At 33.9% G+C, this 19949-nt stretch overlaps 3 protein-coding genes across 3 annotated transcripts; 2 read left to right on the forward strand and 1 right to left on the reverse strand.

The window, feature by feature from the left end:
* Nucleotides 1-4471: 4471 nt before the first annotated feature.
* Nucleotides 4472-7008, forward strand: LOC134267025 (uncharacterized). Its single transcript, XM_062749255.1, has 2 exons — nucleotides 4472-5626; nucleotides 5903-7008. The coding sequence occupies exons 1-2, from the start codon at nucleotides 4660-4662 to the stop codon at nucleotides 6502-6504; spliced, it is 1569 nt and encodes a 522-aa protein (XP_062605239.1). The 5' UTR covers nucleotides 4472-4659; the 3' UTR covers nucleotides 6505-7008.
* Nucleotides 7009-9251: 2243 nt separating this feature from the next.
* LOC134267026 (polyadenylate-binding protein-interacting protein 2-like) lies at nucleotides 9252-12715 on the reverse strand. The gene is made up of 4 exons (XM_062749256.1): nucleotides 12658-12715; nucleotides 12011-12151; nucleotides 10868-11005; nucleotides 9252-10468 (listed from the first exon to the last, which is right to left on the reverse strand). Exons 2-4 carry the CDS (start codon nucleotides 12137-12139, stop codon nucleotides 10397-10399), a joined length of 339 nt encoding a protein of 112 aa, XP_062605240.1. The 5' UTR covers nucleotides 12140-12151; nucleotides 12658-12715; the 3' UTR covers nucleotides 9252-10396.
* Nucleotides 12716-16126: 3411 nt separating this feature from the next.
* Nucleotides 16127-19931, forward strand: LOC134267021 (small integral membrane protein 8-like). Its single transcript, XM_062749250.1, has 2 exons — nucleotides 16127-16349; nucleotides 19484-19931. Exons 1-2 carry the CDS (start codon nucleotides 16203-16205, stop codon nucleotides 19634-19636), a joined length of 300 nt encoding a protein of 99 aa, XP_062605234.1. The 5' UTR covers nucleotides 16127-16202; the 3' UTR covers nucleotides 19637-19931.
* Nucleotides 19932-19949: the final 18 nt, after the last annotated feature.

Raw genomic sequence — 19949 nt, forward strand, 5'->3', positions numbered from 1 at the left:
CTGTGGCCTTCAACTCGATATTTATATATATCGACGACGTATTTTCAATTAATAATGGTAATTTCCATTCCTACGTCGATACGATATATCCTGGTGAGCATGAGATAAAAGATACCACAGAGTCTGACACATCTGTTTCATACTTGGATATTTTAATTGAAAAAGACGTTAATGGTGATCTAACAACCAAGCTATAAGATAAACGTGATGCCTTTAACTTTTCTATCGTCAACTTCCCTTACTTATGCAGCACTGTACCTTCATTACCTGCATACGGAGTGTATATATCTCAGTTGATTCGATACGCAAGAGCATGCTCTACGTATGAACAATTGCTAAAACGAGGTAAATTATTGACAAGCAAGTTGATGAAACAAGTACATCAGCAGTCTCGTTTAATGTCATCATTTCATAAGTTCTATGGTCGATACAATGACCTTGTCAGGAAATACAATTTTTCATTGAGTCAAATGTGAAACGTTTTTCATACTAATTGTTAGTCCATTATTTATACACTGAATTGACGACGGATTTTTCCGTTATTTCCCGATCATGACAAGGAGCACATAGCGGGTGTGACCGGTCAGCAAGAGATGCTCACTCCTCCATGGCACCTGATCCCACCTCTGATGTGTCGGAGGTCCGTGTTTGCTTTGCTCCTATTTTGTATTGTTTTATGGACTTTGATATTGAATACTGTTCGTTATCTCCATATCCTTCTTCCTGTTATTATTCATCTACTATCTCAAATGCTCGGCTATATTTTATTAAACTTTAAGGAGAGGGGGGGGGGTAAGTATCAAATTTTTCGCTCCTCTAGGAAGGGGGGCAAAATTGAATGCAATAATAATAAATTGCAATGATAATTAAAAATCTTAAAGTTGTCATCTGGTAACCTTACCAGCGGTATTTACCACAGGCACCTGACGTTACTTATTTTTCTTTTAATTAAAAAATATACACATACCTAATAGGTATGTGTATATTTTTTAATTAAAAGAAAAATAAGTAACGTCAGGTGCCTGTGGTATTTACAGTACATTGATAAGCTTCCTCCATCTGACCAAAGGAAATGATTCATTTATTGATACAAACAGATATATTTTTATTACATATCTTTATCGAAAATATAATTATGTATTTTACATGTTGTATGTTTATTTCATCATTATATGTTAAATTGTATGATTGTAAATATTGTCTCTTGACTTCAATAAACTGAACTGTTTTTACACTTAAGATATCTTTAAGTATTTGCATGACTAACCTTGGTTATAAATACACGATAATTCCTGAAGTTGTTTTTATCATCATATATTTCAACAAGTATTTCAAATACATGTACTTTAATATTTTCTTGGTATTTGCGTGACCAAAAGTGGTTGTTATAAAAATATACACTATAATTTCCTTGATTCTTCGTAATATACATGCACATAAGTAATACATTCGCTCTCCGGGACACATTTCACCAATTAATACTTCAATACATGTGAATCATATCAAAGAGGGTTTCTTAAAGTGCTCCTCAGAAATATTACATAAGGAACTTAAATCATCAACAGCAAAAAAATAAACAAAAGGCTCATGAGCCACAAAGCTCACCTGAGTAACTTTAGTCCTATTTTTTCTTTACCAGATTTCTACCCTTGTGGATCCATTTTACTCCCGGGAATCCCATCATTGCAAAACACCATAAATCACTTCTTATTTCATATCATGTTAACATTCATTTGGAATCTATGGTTAGATTAAGAACCAGAGCAAAAATCAATACACGAGAAACAGGGATGGTATTTGATCCTACTGTGAGTTTTATTTTCAAGAAATAAAATCCTATGCTCTTTAAAATGTTGAAAATTATTCTTATGAAATATGAAGATAATTATAAGAATTCCAGCTCAAACCTCACGTTCATTAAATATGTAATTTTAAAATACTTTTAGGGGGTTAAAAATTTCGACTTTTATGAAAAGTACTAGCTTTTTGTGGCCCACTGGTTCTTGAGAGGATTTTTAATGGCCCCACCCTATTTTTGTCTTTCTTGATTATCTAAGCTTGTAAGGGGGCTTGATCCTTTACTTTTATAGTTTAATCCCCCCTTGACCCAAGGATGATTTTTACTTACTTTGGTTTAAATTGGCTGAGTAGTTCTTGAAAATAAGTTGAAAGTATGAAAAGTGTTCATACGGACAACGAACAACGGGTAATCAGAAAAATTTAATGTTTAAACTGCACTCTGGAATTATAATTAAATATCAATTATCATGACCTACATATAAAACAAGCAAAACCATACCCCAATCAGTAGGATGGTACATGTATGAATTATATCACTGTATACATAACTCCAGATAAGTGCATTACGCTAGGCGTTTAAAAAAAATACCTTCCTTACTAAGAAGTTTACTCCTTCGTTGAATTCTTAAGTATTCAGGACAAACCAAAACTAAATATCGAGTCAGCAAGTTATCTGGCCCGATATTTATTTCATTTGGAACACAAAATGAGGTCCACAAAAGGTATGTTATTGACACTGTGATAAAAAAGTTATTTTGTGTTGAGGGATCCCTCGTGTAGAGTAAATGGCACTTTTAGTGAGAAGTATAACAGTGTAAAACGTGTGTAGGTATAAAGATTTTTGACTGGATATTTTCCAATATTTAATTTATGTACTTTACGCACTTTTACTTTACAAATTGTTTGTTTGTTTGTTGTTTAACGTTCCTCTGGAGAATATTTCACTCATATGCATGGAGACGCCACCACTTGCCGGTGGAGGGCTGCGAATCCAAACCTATACTTGGCACTTGGGGCCATTGAGCAGTGACTTTGGGAGATTTTTCGTGCCTACTGCGACACGGGACCTTGGTTTAAATGGTATCATCCGATGGACCGGTCCCATCGTCACAGAGTGGATTCGGACCCGTATATATTCGTATATCAAGGTCGTGCCTTGAACGTATGCAAAACAGATTTTGAAATTGTCTTTTTTAAACCCGAGATGCAAATGGGAGTTTAAAAACGAGTTTCCTGAACTCATGCTTAATTAATCGCAATATCTATTTAAAATTTTACAATTAATGTGAATGCAAATTTCTTGTACGTGTGCTATTAGATTTCAGATTTCAAGATTTGGATTTTCAACCCAAGGGACAAAATGGGGAGGGGCACTTCCAATAAAGATGTTTTTCTACAAAATACTTGTTGCCTAAATTCCTATTTCTTCCCATAAGCTCATTCATATTTTGAAAAATAATTGGGGAAAAAATTAAAATTGCTTTGTGGAGGTTTCAGAAATTCAATTTTCACCATGGGGGTTGACTGAGTCAAAAAGTGTCTTTTTTGCTACTATGCAACTCTGGTTCCCTGATCTTTTCTTACATTTTTTGCAATACCCCATTCAGTTTTTGGAATGCTATTGGTGGTCTACTATACATGGTCTAAAAGACTTAAGATTGTTTTGTTTCATCTTGGGGGCGATTAGAGCCAGAATATAGATAGCAAACTATAGGTAACTATAGTTTACTAAGGTTTTTGTTGTTAGGGTAAAGTTGGAAAAACCAAGATTAAAGTTGGAATTACCAACTATGAAGTCGGAAAGCCCAGCTTTAGAGTTAGAATAATAAGTATTCAGGGAACCAAGATTATTTCAATGTAAGCGTACAATTGTATTGGTGCCACGTACTATTTTCGTAATATTAACTTCCAATTTTAGCAGTAGCCTACATGTATAAATATTTTGGATTGTTGAATTGAAATGTCTTTTAGACGCGTGCAATAAATTTTTTGAATTTCGATTTTCACCCTGATGAAAAAACATTTTTCTTTTCAAAATTGATACGCGGATTCCTTTTTGCCGTAGCCACCTCATCCTTTGGATGGTGATTAAGAGTGTCTTGTAAATGTGCAATAAAATGAAATTCAGAATTTTTATTTTAATTTCGCCGTGGGGCGGGTGTCAAAAGGGCGTAACATGATGCATTTTACCAAGTTTCCTGAACTGCTGTAATTTTTTTTTCAGTATCCCAATCGCACTTTGGAAGAATTCGTGGGTAGTTTAATTTTTTTTCTTCTTCAAAGTAGATTTTTTTTTATTACTTGAGTAAACGTTATAACCTTCACGTCTTTGAAGTCTCATTGTGGCGTTTCCATGTATATTTTTATGTGCGAGTATACATGCACACAAAAATGGTATTCAAATGGTTAAAAAAAGTGGTATTCATTTATTCGTGAAAGTGAGTTGTAGTTTATGTCTACTTAGGTTGGATGCAGACCATCCCTTCTATAAATATATTTTTACATTTGTATATTTGTATTTTAAAACAGTGTATTCAAAATTGTAAATCCAATACAAATTTAGATCATACGTACAACACTTAAGCCAAGTAATTATGTGTAATTTATTTTGAATGTATCTCTTGTTTGCTACAGGAAGTACCGTTTGATCGAAAAGTATCTCTAGCCTATATAAAGCGCTGAGTTGTACGTTTTTTATCAACACTAGGCTGTGTGCCCCATGATTCGGCAAGAATACTTCCTTGTTAGTCCATTGACTAAACGTAAACTAATTTCTGTGTATTTGTCTGATATAGAAAGCCAGGGACAAGGCAAAGGATTTATAAGCTTCCGTTTTCAAAGTTTTTAATCATATCCAAAATGGCGGAGAAGAAAATCTCTCTCCTCCATGCTCTTGAGAACAATAGCCTGCCAAAAGTTTTCAAGATGACGGAGGGAAGTTTGCAAATTCCAAAATGGAAGACGTTTAAGGCTGGTGAATGTTTTGTTGTTTTTTCGTGTGAAAAGCAAGTGATTGTCAAGGATTGCATAGCATCGAATTTGTCCCGAGATTTAAAACAGAACCTGGGGTTCATACCTTGGGACACCTCGGAACTCTTCTATGATATTCATTGTCTGGGGAAAACTTACAATGAAGTCGAAATGTTAATTAAAGAATTTCCAAGGTATATTATTCCAGCCTCGGATGTATTTGCAATTTGTGAGAAAGATGGAGAATGTGAAAGCATCCGAGTAGAAAAGAAAAGTTTGTTGGAAGTGAAGGAAATTCGGGAGTACAAAGGAAATTTCTCTGGAAAGTCTGGAGAGGACTATACAAATGCACAAGAACTACATGGCGAAATGTTGTGTTGTTCTGTCAAAGAGGGTCCAAAGTCTGGTCTTGAAATTGTCTTGCCCAATGCTATAAGGTGTGTGATGGAAATTATTCAAGACACTGAAAAATATACAATGCAGGATATTGTCGAACGTTTCAACTTGCCTAGGAAAGTGAAATTCTGCAACCGAAAAATTGATCAACATTTAATAGCCACTCAAAAGTTTCAAAATGAAATTTTTGCGTCTTCTCTTTCGAACAAAATGCTTTTTCTTGCGGACCTAGGAAAGTGCAATTTAGTGTGTGTTGATAATTTCGTGCAGGAGTGCTCGAATGTTGTTTGCGAGCTTCTGGAAAATTTAGACCTGACCTCCGTATATGTGGAGGTTTTAGAAAACTCGGTTGAGGAGATAGACACATTCTGTCCTTTTTATGTGGTTCCTGAGGCGTCATTGTTCAATGATACCCAAACGTACGTTATTAAAGGAATTGAAAAGAAACGAGAGATAAAAGGCAAGTATATGGTTTATATGAAATATAAACACAAAAGTCTTGCATTTGATTAAAGATATATACAGTGATATGTCATATAAAAAACAAACTTTTATTATAATTATTATTTAGCTGATGTTATAGATTGGCTCAGTTTCTTTACGAAATATTACCAGACACACCTCTCAACTTGCGCATGTTGTACTAGTAAAAATCATGACTTGTTTTCAATGCTAGGAAATTGAAATTTTGCATTTTATTTCGTTGTTTATTGAATGCATTTTAATTCTTAATCAGCTAATGAAGGATCTAACCTTGATACTGGCCGATCAGCCCATGCAGGCATTGATGAAGAATACATCGAACTTTGGAAACCATCTTCTCCCAAGCCACCTCAAACCAGCGAAAAAGAGGGAACCAGCAGTGAAGAGGCACATCCTGCCCAGCCTCCAAGAGTTTCTAGTCCTGTAACTCACAGTGCACATCCGCCAAGAGGAGCAAGTCCGACACCAGATATAGCACTCCCGCCCCGAGTGCATAGTCCTAACATTCCTCCGCGAACAAAAGAGAAATGCAGAACGATGCCCGTCGCGGCCATTAAGGTCAGTGAGCCGGTTGTTTCAGTTCCGCCGAGGTCAATGTCCCTTCCGACGGATTCACTTAATCCTTCTGTTGAAGCAGCCGAGAACTCTTTAGAGAAGTTAGGTGTAGAGGCATTGTGCCATCTGTTGAGAGAATACAAGCTGGATAAACTAGCAGACGTTTGTAAGGAGGAGAAGGTTGATGGGACTTTTATCGCATGCTTGACTGAGGATGACCTCAGAGATGAACCCTTCTGTCTGGGAAATTTCCAAATTAAGAAACTCAACAAACTCAAAAGCGGTTGGAGAGCTACCTAAGATAGGAAGGCCTATCTGTAGTCAGTTTTAGTTAACATTTTTGAAAAATTGGATTTTACATGTGAATTACAAATATATAGATAACCTGAACCAGAGGTTCAAGTAGAACATCCTCTTTGATTGATGTTTGTGCGTTTCGGTTTATCTTTTGAGCTTTGAAACTCAAAACCTAGCTATTTGCCCAACTACTTCAATTTATCATCGAAGCGACAACTCCTTGCTCGAACAAGGGGAATTTGATTTAGCACAGCTGCCAACTGAGAAAAAATATCAAATACATTTATATGTATAAAGCGTAAAGGCCAAAAAGTCTCGTTATTTGAATCCCGGTCATTTTTGTTAAATATGTATTTTTGTTCATAGATGGACATGTTGATTGCAGATCTATGTGTATGTATAATTGCGTTAATTTTAAGGTGCCTCTACTTGTTTAATTTTACGTAAATGTATTTAATTATTGTTATATATGTTTTGTTGATTATTAATATAAAAGAAAATAACGAATTATTTTCTAATTTATTAAAAATTTCTCTTCTTTATATAAAACAAATTTCAGGAATTCTGCAAAACAGTCAAATTTGACTACAAATGCATTTGATTTGTTTTGTCTATACTTCAAAGTTTAAAAAAGTGGTTGATATAATATAAACTTGAATGAATTTCTCAGGAAACCTAATTTTCATAATATTCTACATATGGGTATTTACAGTGCAGGGAACTAATTTTGTTACATAAACCAGCATCAGGATCAGCATAAGTAGGATCAGGATAGAACTAGCATCAGCATCAGCATTTAAAAAAACAGCATTACTTGGATCAGCATCAGCAAGCAAAGGATAGAACTAGCATTGACCAAAGTGAAAACAGATAAAGGAAAGTCATTTAATACAAATTACAAATAAAAATTACCCCAAAAATTATTTTTAATGGCTTAAAATATTGATGCTGTTTTTGAATTATCCACTTCCGACAGGATAATCCTACTTCCGGTAGCATTACTAGCATTGACCTAGTTTCAAACCAGCATCAGGATAAGGATCAAACCAGGATCAGGATAAGGATAACTAGCATCAAAATCAGCAAGCAAAGGAAGCATCAAAATCAGCAAGCATAGGAAGCACCAAAATCAGCATTGATGCTGTAACAAAATTACTTCCCTGCACTGTATATACATATATGTATTATATGCGGATGATGATAATAATTTAATGAAAATAATATCAAACTAGAGGTACTTTGAGCAATGGGCTCACTAAATTATACCCCCGCCTCTCATATATAAATATAATGGCAGTGTCCATGTTTTGGTATGGGAAATCCAAAATATGTGTCGGATTAAAAAGAAAAATAGGAGGTGCACAGTTGCAAAATGTAATAAAGATTCTGTGAAAGTTTCATCAAGTTTCATTCAGTGGTATGAGAGGAGTTGCGGATAAGAGATGGGTACCCCAAAGCGTAACAGACGGACGTACAGACGGAAATACCGATTACTTATAATATACCCTCCCGCTTTTCAAGCGAGGGGTATGATAATATCGAAAGTCGAATAATTACGCACAAATCCCTTCCGACAGGTTCTGACTGTTGAAAGTATATATTAACTTTTAAAAGATTTTTTCACTCATGCTCGAATTATTCACACGCATATTATACATTTCTCTTCGGAGAAAAAGAAACTTCAGAAATATATATTCAGGGTTAATTGATCAAATCACTTTGAGTGCTAAAAATTTCCTTAGCTTTCATTAAATGAAGTTGTGAACACCAAACTCAATTTTTTTCCACATTGTGCTATCGAACTTTAGTCGAATTTCCTTATCGGAAAGTCTAAATTGCAGTTCTTTCCTGAACATGCTCTTAATTAATCACCAGGACCATATTTTTGGAATCTAGATATGTAGCCGACAGGTTTTTAGGGAAACGCTCAGTCTCGTCGGGGGAAAAACATATTGAACATACTAACTTAAGAACTAGAGGTACTGTGAGTACTGAGCTCACTAAATGATACCCCCGACTCCCATATGATTAAGATAGCAAAGCCCATGTTTTGCTCTAGGAGACCCGAAATATAAGTCAAATTAAAAAGTAAAATAGGAGGTGCACAATGGCATTATGCAATAAAGAATCTGTAAAAGAATCATTATATTTTATTCAGTGGAGGGGTTACGGATAAGAGATGGGTACCCTTCAATATTAGGGAAAAATGGCAGTGTCAACGTTTTGCTATGGAAAACCCGAAATTTACGTATACATGTACCGGTATTTCCGATCAAAAAGTAAAATAAATAGGAGGTGTACAATGGCACTACGTAACAAAGAATCTGTGAAAATCTCATTAAATTTCATTCACTGAATTTCCTCTTTCACAGAGGACTTGCGGATTAGAGATGGGTACTGACTCCAAAGCGTAACGGAGGGGCGTACAGCTAGACGGGCGTACAGACGGACGAACATCCCGATCACTTCTCAAGCGGGGGTGGGGTGGGGTGTGTGGAGAGGATATAATAATGTTCGTTTGCAATCTCCTGAATCTGCATGGTGAAAAATTTGTATTGGTAAGCAGGTGGGAAATTTCACCACCCCACCACTCAGGAAATTTCAATATCAATGCTGAATTTTCAAAATTTATTTTCTGGGGAAAAAATGTTTCAAAGACGTTAGAAAAAGTTTTGAGTCAGGTCATTTTTAGCCAGTTTTTAGGGAGAGGACAACCAAAGATTTTTTTTAACAGATAAATTCAGTCACTGTCTCACCACAATTTACTCATTTTACTGAAAAATAATGACCGCTGGGATTGATCAAGGAGCATCTGTCAGAAGAAAATTCCCTGATATTTCTTGCCTCTGCCTTACATGTACTTCAAATCACCATAAAATACACAATTTTTTTTTTTGTTTCAAAAAAAATTTATTCCTAAAAAACTGTCAGTTGGCACCATGTGATAATATAAAAAAAACAATAAAGTGGAAAAAAATAATAACATGAAGCCATTTGAAAATTAAAAGGCACCTACAATGAAATTGACAGTTTTGAACTGACAGATCTATACAAATACATCTCATTGTACTGATTATAAGTATTGATAACAGTGGGTCATGACTGTGAAATGACTGGAGCTTTGTTCAATAATGACCAAACAGATACTTGCGGTTAAACTGGAGGAAATAATATGTTTTAAAGTAGATATATTTTTTTCTCAAATTATATTTCATCATATAGATTGAAATTCATTTAATTGTTTCATAGTCTACTTTTTATACAATTTCATGTTACATTAGTAAATGATTTTATATATTACACTTTTTTTCAATGTTAGGGTGTATATGTATTTGCAATGTACATTTTCTTTCATTACAAATCTATATATTAAAATCATTCCTCCAGTTTATCTAATTATCAATAATGCACATTTGAAAATTATCTTGAACAAAAAAATAATGCTTAATTCTCTTGCTATAAAGTTCTCTTCAGGAAAAAAATGACATTAGTAGATATCTAATACAAGGAAAGGCAACTGAGCACTTGGCGAAAAACAAATAGACATTCATAATACAAAATGTCCTCAATGTGTCCCACACATAAAGTAAAAAAAAATATCTACCTGAAAAAATGTGCACCAACATAGCACTTTATAAAATATGAAACAATATGCACATGACTCATTTCTCAGTCTTTCTTTAGTGGAGATATTTGAACAGATTTAAAACAAAACACCAGTAAACATACATATAAAAACAAACACATGCAGATCTGCAATCATACACAGAATGTTGGGAGTATTCATTTTTTTGTAATTTTTTCTCTCCATGAAAGACAATTAGGGTATAATGCATTCACAACTGTTTCAATGCAACCCTATTTGAAAAATGTGGTCTACTTGTCTGTCACAAGGCTATGCTTTTCCTTTCTTGGAATTTCTAGGGATGAATTCTGGTGCGTTAGGGTTCAGTTTACTAGAAAACACCTGAAAGATTAACAGAAAACATGTTTAGACAAATAGTACTGGTATGCTGAATTTAAAACTGATTACAGAAAAAATAATCAAGACAGATTTTTAAAGAAGCAAGCTGTTGATAATCGTAAGACATCCAAGAATGATTTATGTGATCAAGGACTGAACATAATTCAACATCATTATTCTAAAATGAAAAGGTTAGTTGATATCCATTCTGGAATCTTGGGAACTATAATGGGTATCTAAGAGCATATGTTGGAAGCCCTAAAATATTTTCCTTTATGTATTTTATCCATAATATCTTCAATATCTATAAGAATTTTTCTCCATTCCATGAAAATCAAAATAAGGAGGTTTGACTGTAATAGTAATTCACTTATTTTATCATTATAAGGAGTATAAATTTACCTTATTAGGACAATCCATTGTCTGATGGGGGTGGTCAGGATATGATGGATAAAATGTCATTTCTCTCTCTTCCTCCTCTTTGAGCATCTCCTCAAAACATGCCTCAATGAACTCACCCTCCCAAAACTCCTCTTCTACCTGATGACAAGAGAATGATTTGAAAGTCAGGAAATGATCAATATATCCTGATGAATAACGATCACCTTTACTACAATACAGGCAAATAATATCATTTTTTAAAGGGGGCGGTCAGAGAAAATAAAATCTTTCTTTGACAAAGAATGCTTAATTCTATTGGGGAAGGGGGAGGGGTTATGTTTTAAAATTCTTTCACAAACAAATCTTATAAAATTAATACATGTACATTACCAAATTACCATGATTTAACAATGTTACAACAAGAAGCAACCAGCCTTTCATGCAATATTGCTATGAACAATTCCAATCAATAGTCAATGGTTATGTTTATTAAAAAAGTGGGGGACAGCCTCCCCCTTCCGCGATACTACATAATTACAATGAACATAAACTTATTTTCAGGTTAAGGTCAGTGCTTCCCTTTACTACACTTCAAAAGTTAAATTAGACATCCATTGCAGATCTTTGTGTGTGGAAAGGAGAAAAATGCAGTGGACCAGACCAGGATTCGAACCCAGGCCCCCTGAAACTCAAGTCAGGTAATCTACCATCTGAGCTATCAGGCCATTGGCGATCAAACCTGGCTAACTGCAACATTCCTCCCTCCTCAAAGGTCTTTGACCCCCAAAGACCCCATCCCAGGCTCATCCCTGGCAGGCCTCTCACCTGTCAGTTCCAGGGTATGGCATGGCACCAAATGTAACCGGAAGGGAGAAAATGCAACGGACCAGACCCGGATTCAAACCCGAGCCCCCTGAATCTCCAGTCAGGTGCTCTACCAACTGAGCTATCCAGCCACCAGCGATCAAACCCCTCTGACCGCCACATTAGCTGCAATTGTTTTAATCTGATGTTTTCTGGAGAGTCTCCCTCCTCCCCCCCCCCCAAAAAAAAGGAGAGGGCTACATTATTGCAGCTATTAAACCACCACATATGAAAACAATTGGTACATATTATTGTTAGCTTTGATGAATAATGTACAGTTTCCCCAGCAAATATACATACTTGTTTGTCAAATTCCTCTAATTCTTGGTCTGCCATCCACTCAAATTCAGAAAAGTCAATGTCATCATTAACAAAGGGAATTAGATCATCAACTTCGTCTTGAAGGTAGGGTGGTAATTTCATATTCATCGTCGCTTTTATCTAAAAATGTGTACATGTATTAAAAATCATACACTTCTACAGTCCACTCTAGTAACAATGAGTACAAAGCATTTGCAGCCTAGCAGTGTACCCCTATACGATTACTATAAGCGATTAAATAAAGGGGCTACTGTAGACCTAATTTTTGAACAATGACGTGTATCACAATCTCCTTGAAAAACCATTTCAGCAACTAATAATTTTGTGTCTGAAACCTTTATGCATAAATGTTATAATTTTTGCATTGTGATCCACCAGCAAAGATGTCTTGTTAAAAGAATATCTTATGTTTTGATTTGGTAATCTCGACACTTGTTTACAAACATGGCGAGCGAAATGAAACTAGGTCATCCGACAAAACGGCAAAGGAACCATCTAGGTCATTTGAGCAGAAATATTTCCAGATAATTATACTCAATTATTATAGTATTTCAACAAATATAACACTAAAATTGAGTGATTACGAAAATCATCAAAATTTGTCATGTTTGTAACTAAAATCTTACCAATGTTCTTTGTCAATAGTTTTCGCTACGGTCAATGTCAGCTGATCGCATAATATTATGATACGATACAGAAAATAGTCCGTTGAAATGTCAAAATTGTATTTCAAACTGAGTTATTATTGGAATCAAATTTTATGAAAACCCCTATTCTTGTAAGAACATATTAGATTTTTTGGAAATAAAACTGCAATTTGTGCAAATAACTGATTTCTTCCAGCGGAAGAATATAAGGTATTATTGTTTGTAAACAATGAGGCCTCAAGAGGGAAATTTATGTCATATATAGGAGGAATTCGAGCCCGAAATGAATTAATAATCCAATAAAAATTCACCTGTTTTGTCGTACTCGTTGAGAGGTATAAACTGTATATGGACTAAATAAAGCCTTCTTAAGTTGTCTTTGCTCTCACAGCCCGTGTAAGCAATACCAGGAACAGAGAATAAAGTTTTCCTGAATTGCTACTAGCCCTGCACTTGATAATCTAATAATTTGATCACACCGTGTAGCTAATTATATAAATAGGGGTCAGTGAAAACAGATCAGAATGAACACATCTATTCTTGCAATACCATTGAGCAGTGTGTTGAGTAAGAGTCATATCGTAAAAATTCAGAATTTAAACTTTTATTCACCGATGCATGATAAACGTTCAATTACAGCAATTTTTTTCCTTTTATTTTCTATTTGAATAACATAATAAGCAGATTAGTACGACTCAAAATTATAAGTCTTTAATTTGTTGTGTGAAATTTTATTTGACACATATAAGGGAGGAAAATAAATTGTGTATGCATGTGTGTGTGTGTGTGGAGGGGGTGGGGGTGTCACCGGACTTTAGTAAAAAGTTCTATGTGAAAAGTGGGGCACCACCACCCCATCCCCCTCCCCAATGCTACGTGTCTACCTATTTCGGACTTAGAAAAATAGCTGACAGGCACAAATAGGCGTAATTTTTAATGATCCAAATTTTCAGACACAGGATGGCAATACATTTAATTTCTTTTTTACCTCACCATTATACATTGGCGTATATATATACATTTATATTCTCCCTCACTTTGTTCGTCCGAATATAAATCAATTCTATTCTATGTAATAACAAGAAAGACCATTTTAGGAGTGCTACTCGCTATAACCTTTAATCAATTAACATTCAAATTTTTGATATTTATTTACACATATACTTCAGTTAAGTAAACATGAATAAATCGGTTTTTCGACAGACAATAAATCCCTTTTCCTGAAATTTCATTATTCAGCGTGAATATACGTGTATCGAGGTTATATCGAGAGTCGATAAAAAATGCGTATGACCCAATGTATTATAGTTACCTAATCACGTGCTCTATGAGTATTTTTAGCAAGTAAACAACGAAATGAATTTTATGTAGTCATGAATACAGAATATGCATTAAATCATCCAATCAACAAATATGTCAAATAATAATAACTACATATGCAGTCTTTTGTTTACATAAATGCTATTTAGGTCTTTTTTTCTGATATCAAAGTATTTTTTAAAGTTACGCACTCTTCTAGTATTTTATTTTAACGATATCTGGGAGGTTGACATACTGTCAATTACTGGAGTACACTCCAATCAAGGCATCTTCGCTAGCCAAGGGTTTCTGATACGCTACTCTCCTCATAAACCCTTGGCATACGGTGAAGTCAAAAGACGGGATTATTTTCGTCACGTGATCTTGAATCTATCAGGTACGCACATATTGCGTCATCGACAAAAATAAAGACACATGTTTAAAAAAAAATTAAATTAAGGTTTTTTCAAGAATAATTTAGAAGCAATAATTGAGTAATGTTTATTTATTACTTATAGTACAAATCGGAAGCTTCAATATAGATTCTTAAATCACATATTTAGAAGATATTGGATGACACCATAGCTATTCATAGAATTGCATGTTATCTTACGGATCGTTGTTTACTTGCGTTTTTCATTTCCGAGATTAAAGAGTCAAGAAGTATCCCGAACGCAAACATCGTCATTTACAAAAAACAATTGATGATTGGTCGACAGATGTGTACTGAAATCCAATCAGAACTCTGGAAAAAAATCCCGATTTTTATGAACACCGTAGGCCAAGGGTTTATGAGAGTAGCGTATCAGAAACCCTTGGCTAGCGAAGATGCAATCAATCGGCAATCCTCGGCTGACTCCGCTACGCTCCATTCAAACCTCGGATGTGATAGGTGGAGGAATACGCATCAGATCGCTACATTTCTTCGCCGGAAACTGCCTTGTCACTCATTTCATATTTCGCTCTGCCTAAAGTTTTCTTAGAAAAGGTTTCTTTATTTGTGTAATTCCTCGTGTTAATTACAACCAAATGTTAGTATTCTTTGAAAGCAAGAACACAGTGTTGGGCATGCATCAAAGTAACTCGGATTTCAAAAGTATAATATTTGAATGAAATTCAAATTAGATCACATGACTGAATCAGCAAGATGGAAGATCACCGTTGACGTCCGAGGTTATGTGCGAGGTACGAGTCATCCGAGGAACTCCGATTGAGATGCAATCAAGGGTGGAAGAATTAAAATATTGCGCACGATAAATTAAGACCGCGCTGCTTCTTGATTTATTTCTCCTTATTTTAAGTTGCCATCTCACAGTTACTAACCGTTCGTTCCTCACATATTCTAATAATACATGTCCTTCCACAACAAAACAATCAACATTTTCCGAAACCATTCTCGTATTTTAAAAAATGCTTCTTTATGTTTATGTACAGTTTTAAAAGCAAAATATGGAAAATTTACTCTTTTAGAAATAAAAACTTTTAAAATGAATATATGAATCGCTAAACTACCACAATTACTTTAGAAATGAAAGATCTGAAACTCAAGAACTATGATAACACTTGAAACCTACAAATATTATAAGTGCTCATATACACTACATATTCAAGTGGGGAAAAGAGCGTATATGTCATCCTAATCTTGCAAATTTTTAATTGTAAACAAAAGACATTTTGTACTTTATTGTCCTACAAAATAATCACATACAGGTATGCATGCTCTGTCATCTTTGACAGATTTACTAGCTCGTATATGTGTCAAAAACGATACAATGTATATTTAAAAGCAACTTAAAGAGACAAAAGGGTTAAATTTTCGATTTCATATAGTGCATATTAGATTACCAAAATAGGAAAAAGGTGTGTCGACCCCAGTTTTAAAAAGAAAGAAAATGTAAGGGGGAAGGAGACCAGTCTCCAAGTGCCTGTGCAAAAAATGTATATGTCTCAGACCATTCATCAAATGCAATTTTTTTAACCAACGAGCTACAGATCTGCAGCTATCGAAATCCAAAGGCTAGTCGAATATCTTAATTCATTTTTTCAATTAAAAAGTAACTTAAAAAAGGATAAATAATTCAAACATCAATTTAAAAGAATGTCAAATAAAATGTTAATGAAATATTAAGTCGGGTTCGGTTTCCCTACATACGGGGATTTACAAGATGGATGCGCCCTTGAAATGTGAACGAAAGGACTAATCTGAATAAAAGCATAAATAAACAATGGATCCGAAAGGTGAAAATAATACCAAACCAGATTTCAAGGACAAAATTGACAAACAAAATGAAAAGTTTCAGTCTCCTGGTTGGAGAAGACTACCGAGCACTTCTGCATTTAGAGCCATCAATTTTGAACTTTACGTGAAACCCGTAAGTGTTTCATTGTTTTCCAAGTTTTTTATTTATTATTTATACAAAATTTCATTCACACAAAGTGAATGGGATCGGGCAGCAGTCAAAAGCCTATTTTAGCCCTCTCCCATAAGGTCAAGATCAACACACACAATATATACAGTAGGTATGAAACTACATGTAAATAGACAAGCATAGTAAAAAAGAAAGAAAGAAAGAAACGAGGAAAAAAAGAGTAGAAAGAAAAAAAAATTACAATGTTGTACTGGTTAGAAAGTGTTGGCAGAAGTAACATACGTGACAATGTCAAATAAAACAACACATAAAAGTTTAATTTATCCATTGCTTAAAATTCGAACTTTTTATTGTCATAGAACCACAGGAGCTTGTTCCCGGCGTGTAAGAACTATTCATTTTTTAAAAATCATACATGGTAATAATAAAACTGGTTTAATTATTACGGTATATGATTTTAAAAAAATAGTTATAACACATCGGGAGCAAGCCCATGTGATAGAACAAGGTATTTTACGATGTGACCTTTATGATGAGCGCATTTGTACCATCAACATCATTTACACCATCCTTGCATGTCCTCTAGATCTTCTACCTTTCAATAGTTCAGTGTCCATTACTTAGCTTAGGGGTATGCATATAATAATGAAAATAATAGGGCCTACCTGCTGCTACCAAAAAAGTGACTTTAAACAAAGTTGATGTTTTTACAATGCTTAGGTCTGGACCAGTGGCTATTTCGCTTATCTGACTGGATTTTTTCAACCAGAGCTACAGTTCTGAAGCATATAAGACCTTATTACAATGTAAATAAATAAGTTTTTAATAAGTTTTTAGAACTTTTGCCCAATCCCAATTGTAAAGTATATACAATAAAATATGTTCAAATCAAATAAATGATGACGAAAATATAATTAATTAACATGCAATATCATGTGATGTCACGGTTTAGACTGTGTATCAGGCAGTATGATTAGATTTGATCTCAGAAGTAAAACATTAAAAAATTAAACATGTACTGTTGGATTTTCCTTACGTTACATGTATACCTGTCAGCAAATTTCAAACCTATAGGCAAATGATGTAATAAAAATCTCCCAGTTACTCTGACATTCCCCCTCAGACAAAGTTAGGGGATAAAGTGAACCTAAAACCCCTCCTACCTTTTCAATTTTCAATGTCATGACCCCCCCCCCCCCCCCGATATTTCAATTCTAAGGAAAAACAGGATATTTACATTTTTCTCTCCTAGTTAAATTTTTAAGATTCTGAAAATAACAAAATTTTTAAACTTCAGACATTAAAAAAAAATCAGTTATTCAATATTCAAAATACAGTTTGAAAGCTTTGTAGCTACATGTTAGAATTGTTTATAGAATAATACAGGTCTGATAATAGGCACATTTTTGGTTGAATAATTTTTTTTTGAATTATAAGCAGGATTTCATGCTAGACAAAAGCCTCGTCATTCAGATTTTAAACAGGAATTTTAAAAACTTGGAAGAAAATAAAACTTTATGTATTGTCATTTCTAAAATAGATTTTTTTTTCTCGAGAGAAAAAATCAAGATGTTTTCTTTTTCATTTTTTTTTTAAAATAAAATTTTATTTAAGAGAAAATAACATAAAAGCCAGCAATTTAATAAATAACCCAATGTGCACTTTCTATCTACCATGTCCGATCTGTAATATCACGATTACTTTAAAATCTTTCATAATTTAATAACTTTACAAACTTATCATTATCTGTTTTAATTGAATACAAAATTTCATTTAGTTATACTAGTATTAAATACTGTTTAAAAATATTAAGTTGTTGGGTTTTTTTTTTAAGGGACACGACATCGACGTAGTTATGCGAAAAAAAAGCTTTATGGCTCCCATTTTCAGGTCATTCGTAAATCTTGCATTAATAAATACATGTATGTCTACCAAATACGTTTTATTTTAACATGTACACCTCCGAAATTTAACAATGGACTGAGACGTGTATTTTTTTTTTAGCTATTTCATTAAAAGGAATACGGTATTTTAAGTTTTAAACTTTCAATATTTATCCGTATAATAATTCATTTTCCCTGCGTAGAGCTAACGTTGCGTAAAGAGGAAGTGACGTGAGACGATCATACTCACGCACTTTCTTCTTCCAATCACTTGTCGTCTATCTTTTGACTTTAATATTAACATTGATAGTTTGTCGCTCGCGTGGCGCAGTGGTACGAGCGTCTGATCTAGAGAATTGATCCTTATGCTGCTAGTTCGAATCTCACTGTGGCATTTAATGACCGTCCGTATAAACCGAGGTCCTGTGTCGCAGTGGGTGCTGGCATGAAATAGATCCCTGCCTCCGTGCTCAATGGCATTGAGTGCCGAGTATAGGTAAAAAAAAATTGCATCAATCCAACTTCAAATGTTGGCGATTCTAGACACGTGTTAGTGAAAATTTCTCGAGAGGGACGTTAAAAAAACAAACAAAACATTGGTAATTTTATGCTTAGTCTTTATATATAATTTTCAACATTTAAACCCAGGTAGAAGAAAGTGAGCGGCCTATCAGTCGAACTTTAACGCCATTAACTCTTGAATCTAAAAATAAATATTTTAAAAGATCTACCAAAAGAGAACGAATTTAGAAATTTCACTTGGACAAAGTTAAAAATAAATTTGATAGTACGACTGAAAAAAGACGTTTTATAGCTTTATACAAATGCCAGTAAAATTATTTAAAAAAAAAACACCTGAGAGGTTAGAAAGATTTGCAGGTGAACTGAAAATGAGTGTCAGAAAGTAACGTCTTTAATTAAGTAATGATGTCTGATGTATTCTTGCCGTGCGGCAATAGGCCGGACCTAACGTGTTTATCGTAATATTTTGGAAAATTTTGCACATTATTTTATCTGAATGAAAATTAAAAACTCAAGTCAAAATTTAAAGAGGCATTTTGATAAAAAAAAAAAAAATTGTGTAAAGTGTTCGATAATTAAAGATTTTTAATTAATAGCAGTTATGACATTACTTTTGGATCAACCTTCTGTACATGTACCGAATTAAGGAAGGGAAAAATTTTTATACCATGTATACACACAAAATGTTGATTCCTGGTCTATTTGTAACTTGATTGTTCTTTGATATTATAGAATGTAATGGTTATGGGACCTGGTACCTTGCTGTTCCTGGGTTGTATTGGATATATAATCTACATGAGGATGAATGAAGATAAAAATACATACACGACTATGAATGAAGATGGAACATTATCAAAAAGACAAAGAACCTCTAGATGGGATTAAGAATTTTTTTTTAAGTTGGAACTTTTTATCGAAAAGAAATTATAGTTTAACACCATTCTTCACTTTGATATGAAGTTTGAGTATATAAGGTACATACAGTGTACCAGTAGTTGGCAAAATGGATGTATTATCTCTGTCTGATTGTTTCTGTGTGATATGATTTATTTATAAATATTAATTATATTGCATTTATGTTAGCATCTATATATACAGTATCAAAATGATATCTATATTTTGATAGATATGGACATCAAAAGATGTTTTGAATTGAAAATAAAAGAAGTTTAATGCTAGAGCAATAGTTTTCTAAATG

The sequence above is a fragment of the Saccostrea cucullata genome, unplaced genomic scaffold (genome assembly GCF_032062105.1).
Source record: "Saccostrea cucullata isolate Sc308-1 unplaced genomic scaffold, CSIRO_AGI_Scuc_v1 ctg248, whole genome shotgun sequence".
Classification (NCBI taxonomy): domain Eukaryota; kingdom Metazoa; phylum Mollusca; class Bivalvia; order Ostreida; family Ostreidae; genus Saccostrea; species Saccostrea cuccullata.

Coding starts and splice junctions, on each gene's coding strand:
- LOC134267025 (XM_062749255.1), top strand. CDS start 4,660: ATGGCGGAGAAGAAAATCTCTCTCCTCCATGCTCTTGAGAACAATAGC. Junction 5,627..5,902: donor AAAGAAACGAGAGATAAAAG/GCAAGTATATGG, acceptor ATTCTTAATCAG/CTAATGAAGGATCTAACCTT.
- LOC134267026 (XM_062749256.1), bottom strand. CDS start 12,139: ATGAATATGAAATTACCACCCTACCTTCAAGACGAAGTTGATGATCTA. Junction 11,006..12,010: donor TAGAGGAATTTGACAAACAA/GTATGTATATTT, acceptor TCTTGTCATCAG/GTAGAAGAGGAGTTTTGGGA. Junction 10,469..10,867: donor CAATGGATTGTCCTAATAAG/GTAAATTTATAC, acceptor TTAATCTTTCAG/GTGTTTTCTAGTAAACTGAA.
- LOC134267021 (XM_062749250.1), top strand. CDS start 16,203: ATGGATCCGAAAGGTGAAAATAATACCAAACCAGATTTCAAGGACAAA. Junction 16,350..19,483: donor TTGAACTTTACGTGAAACCC/GTAAGTGTTTCA, acceptor TTGATATTATAG/AATGTAATGGTTATGGGACC.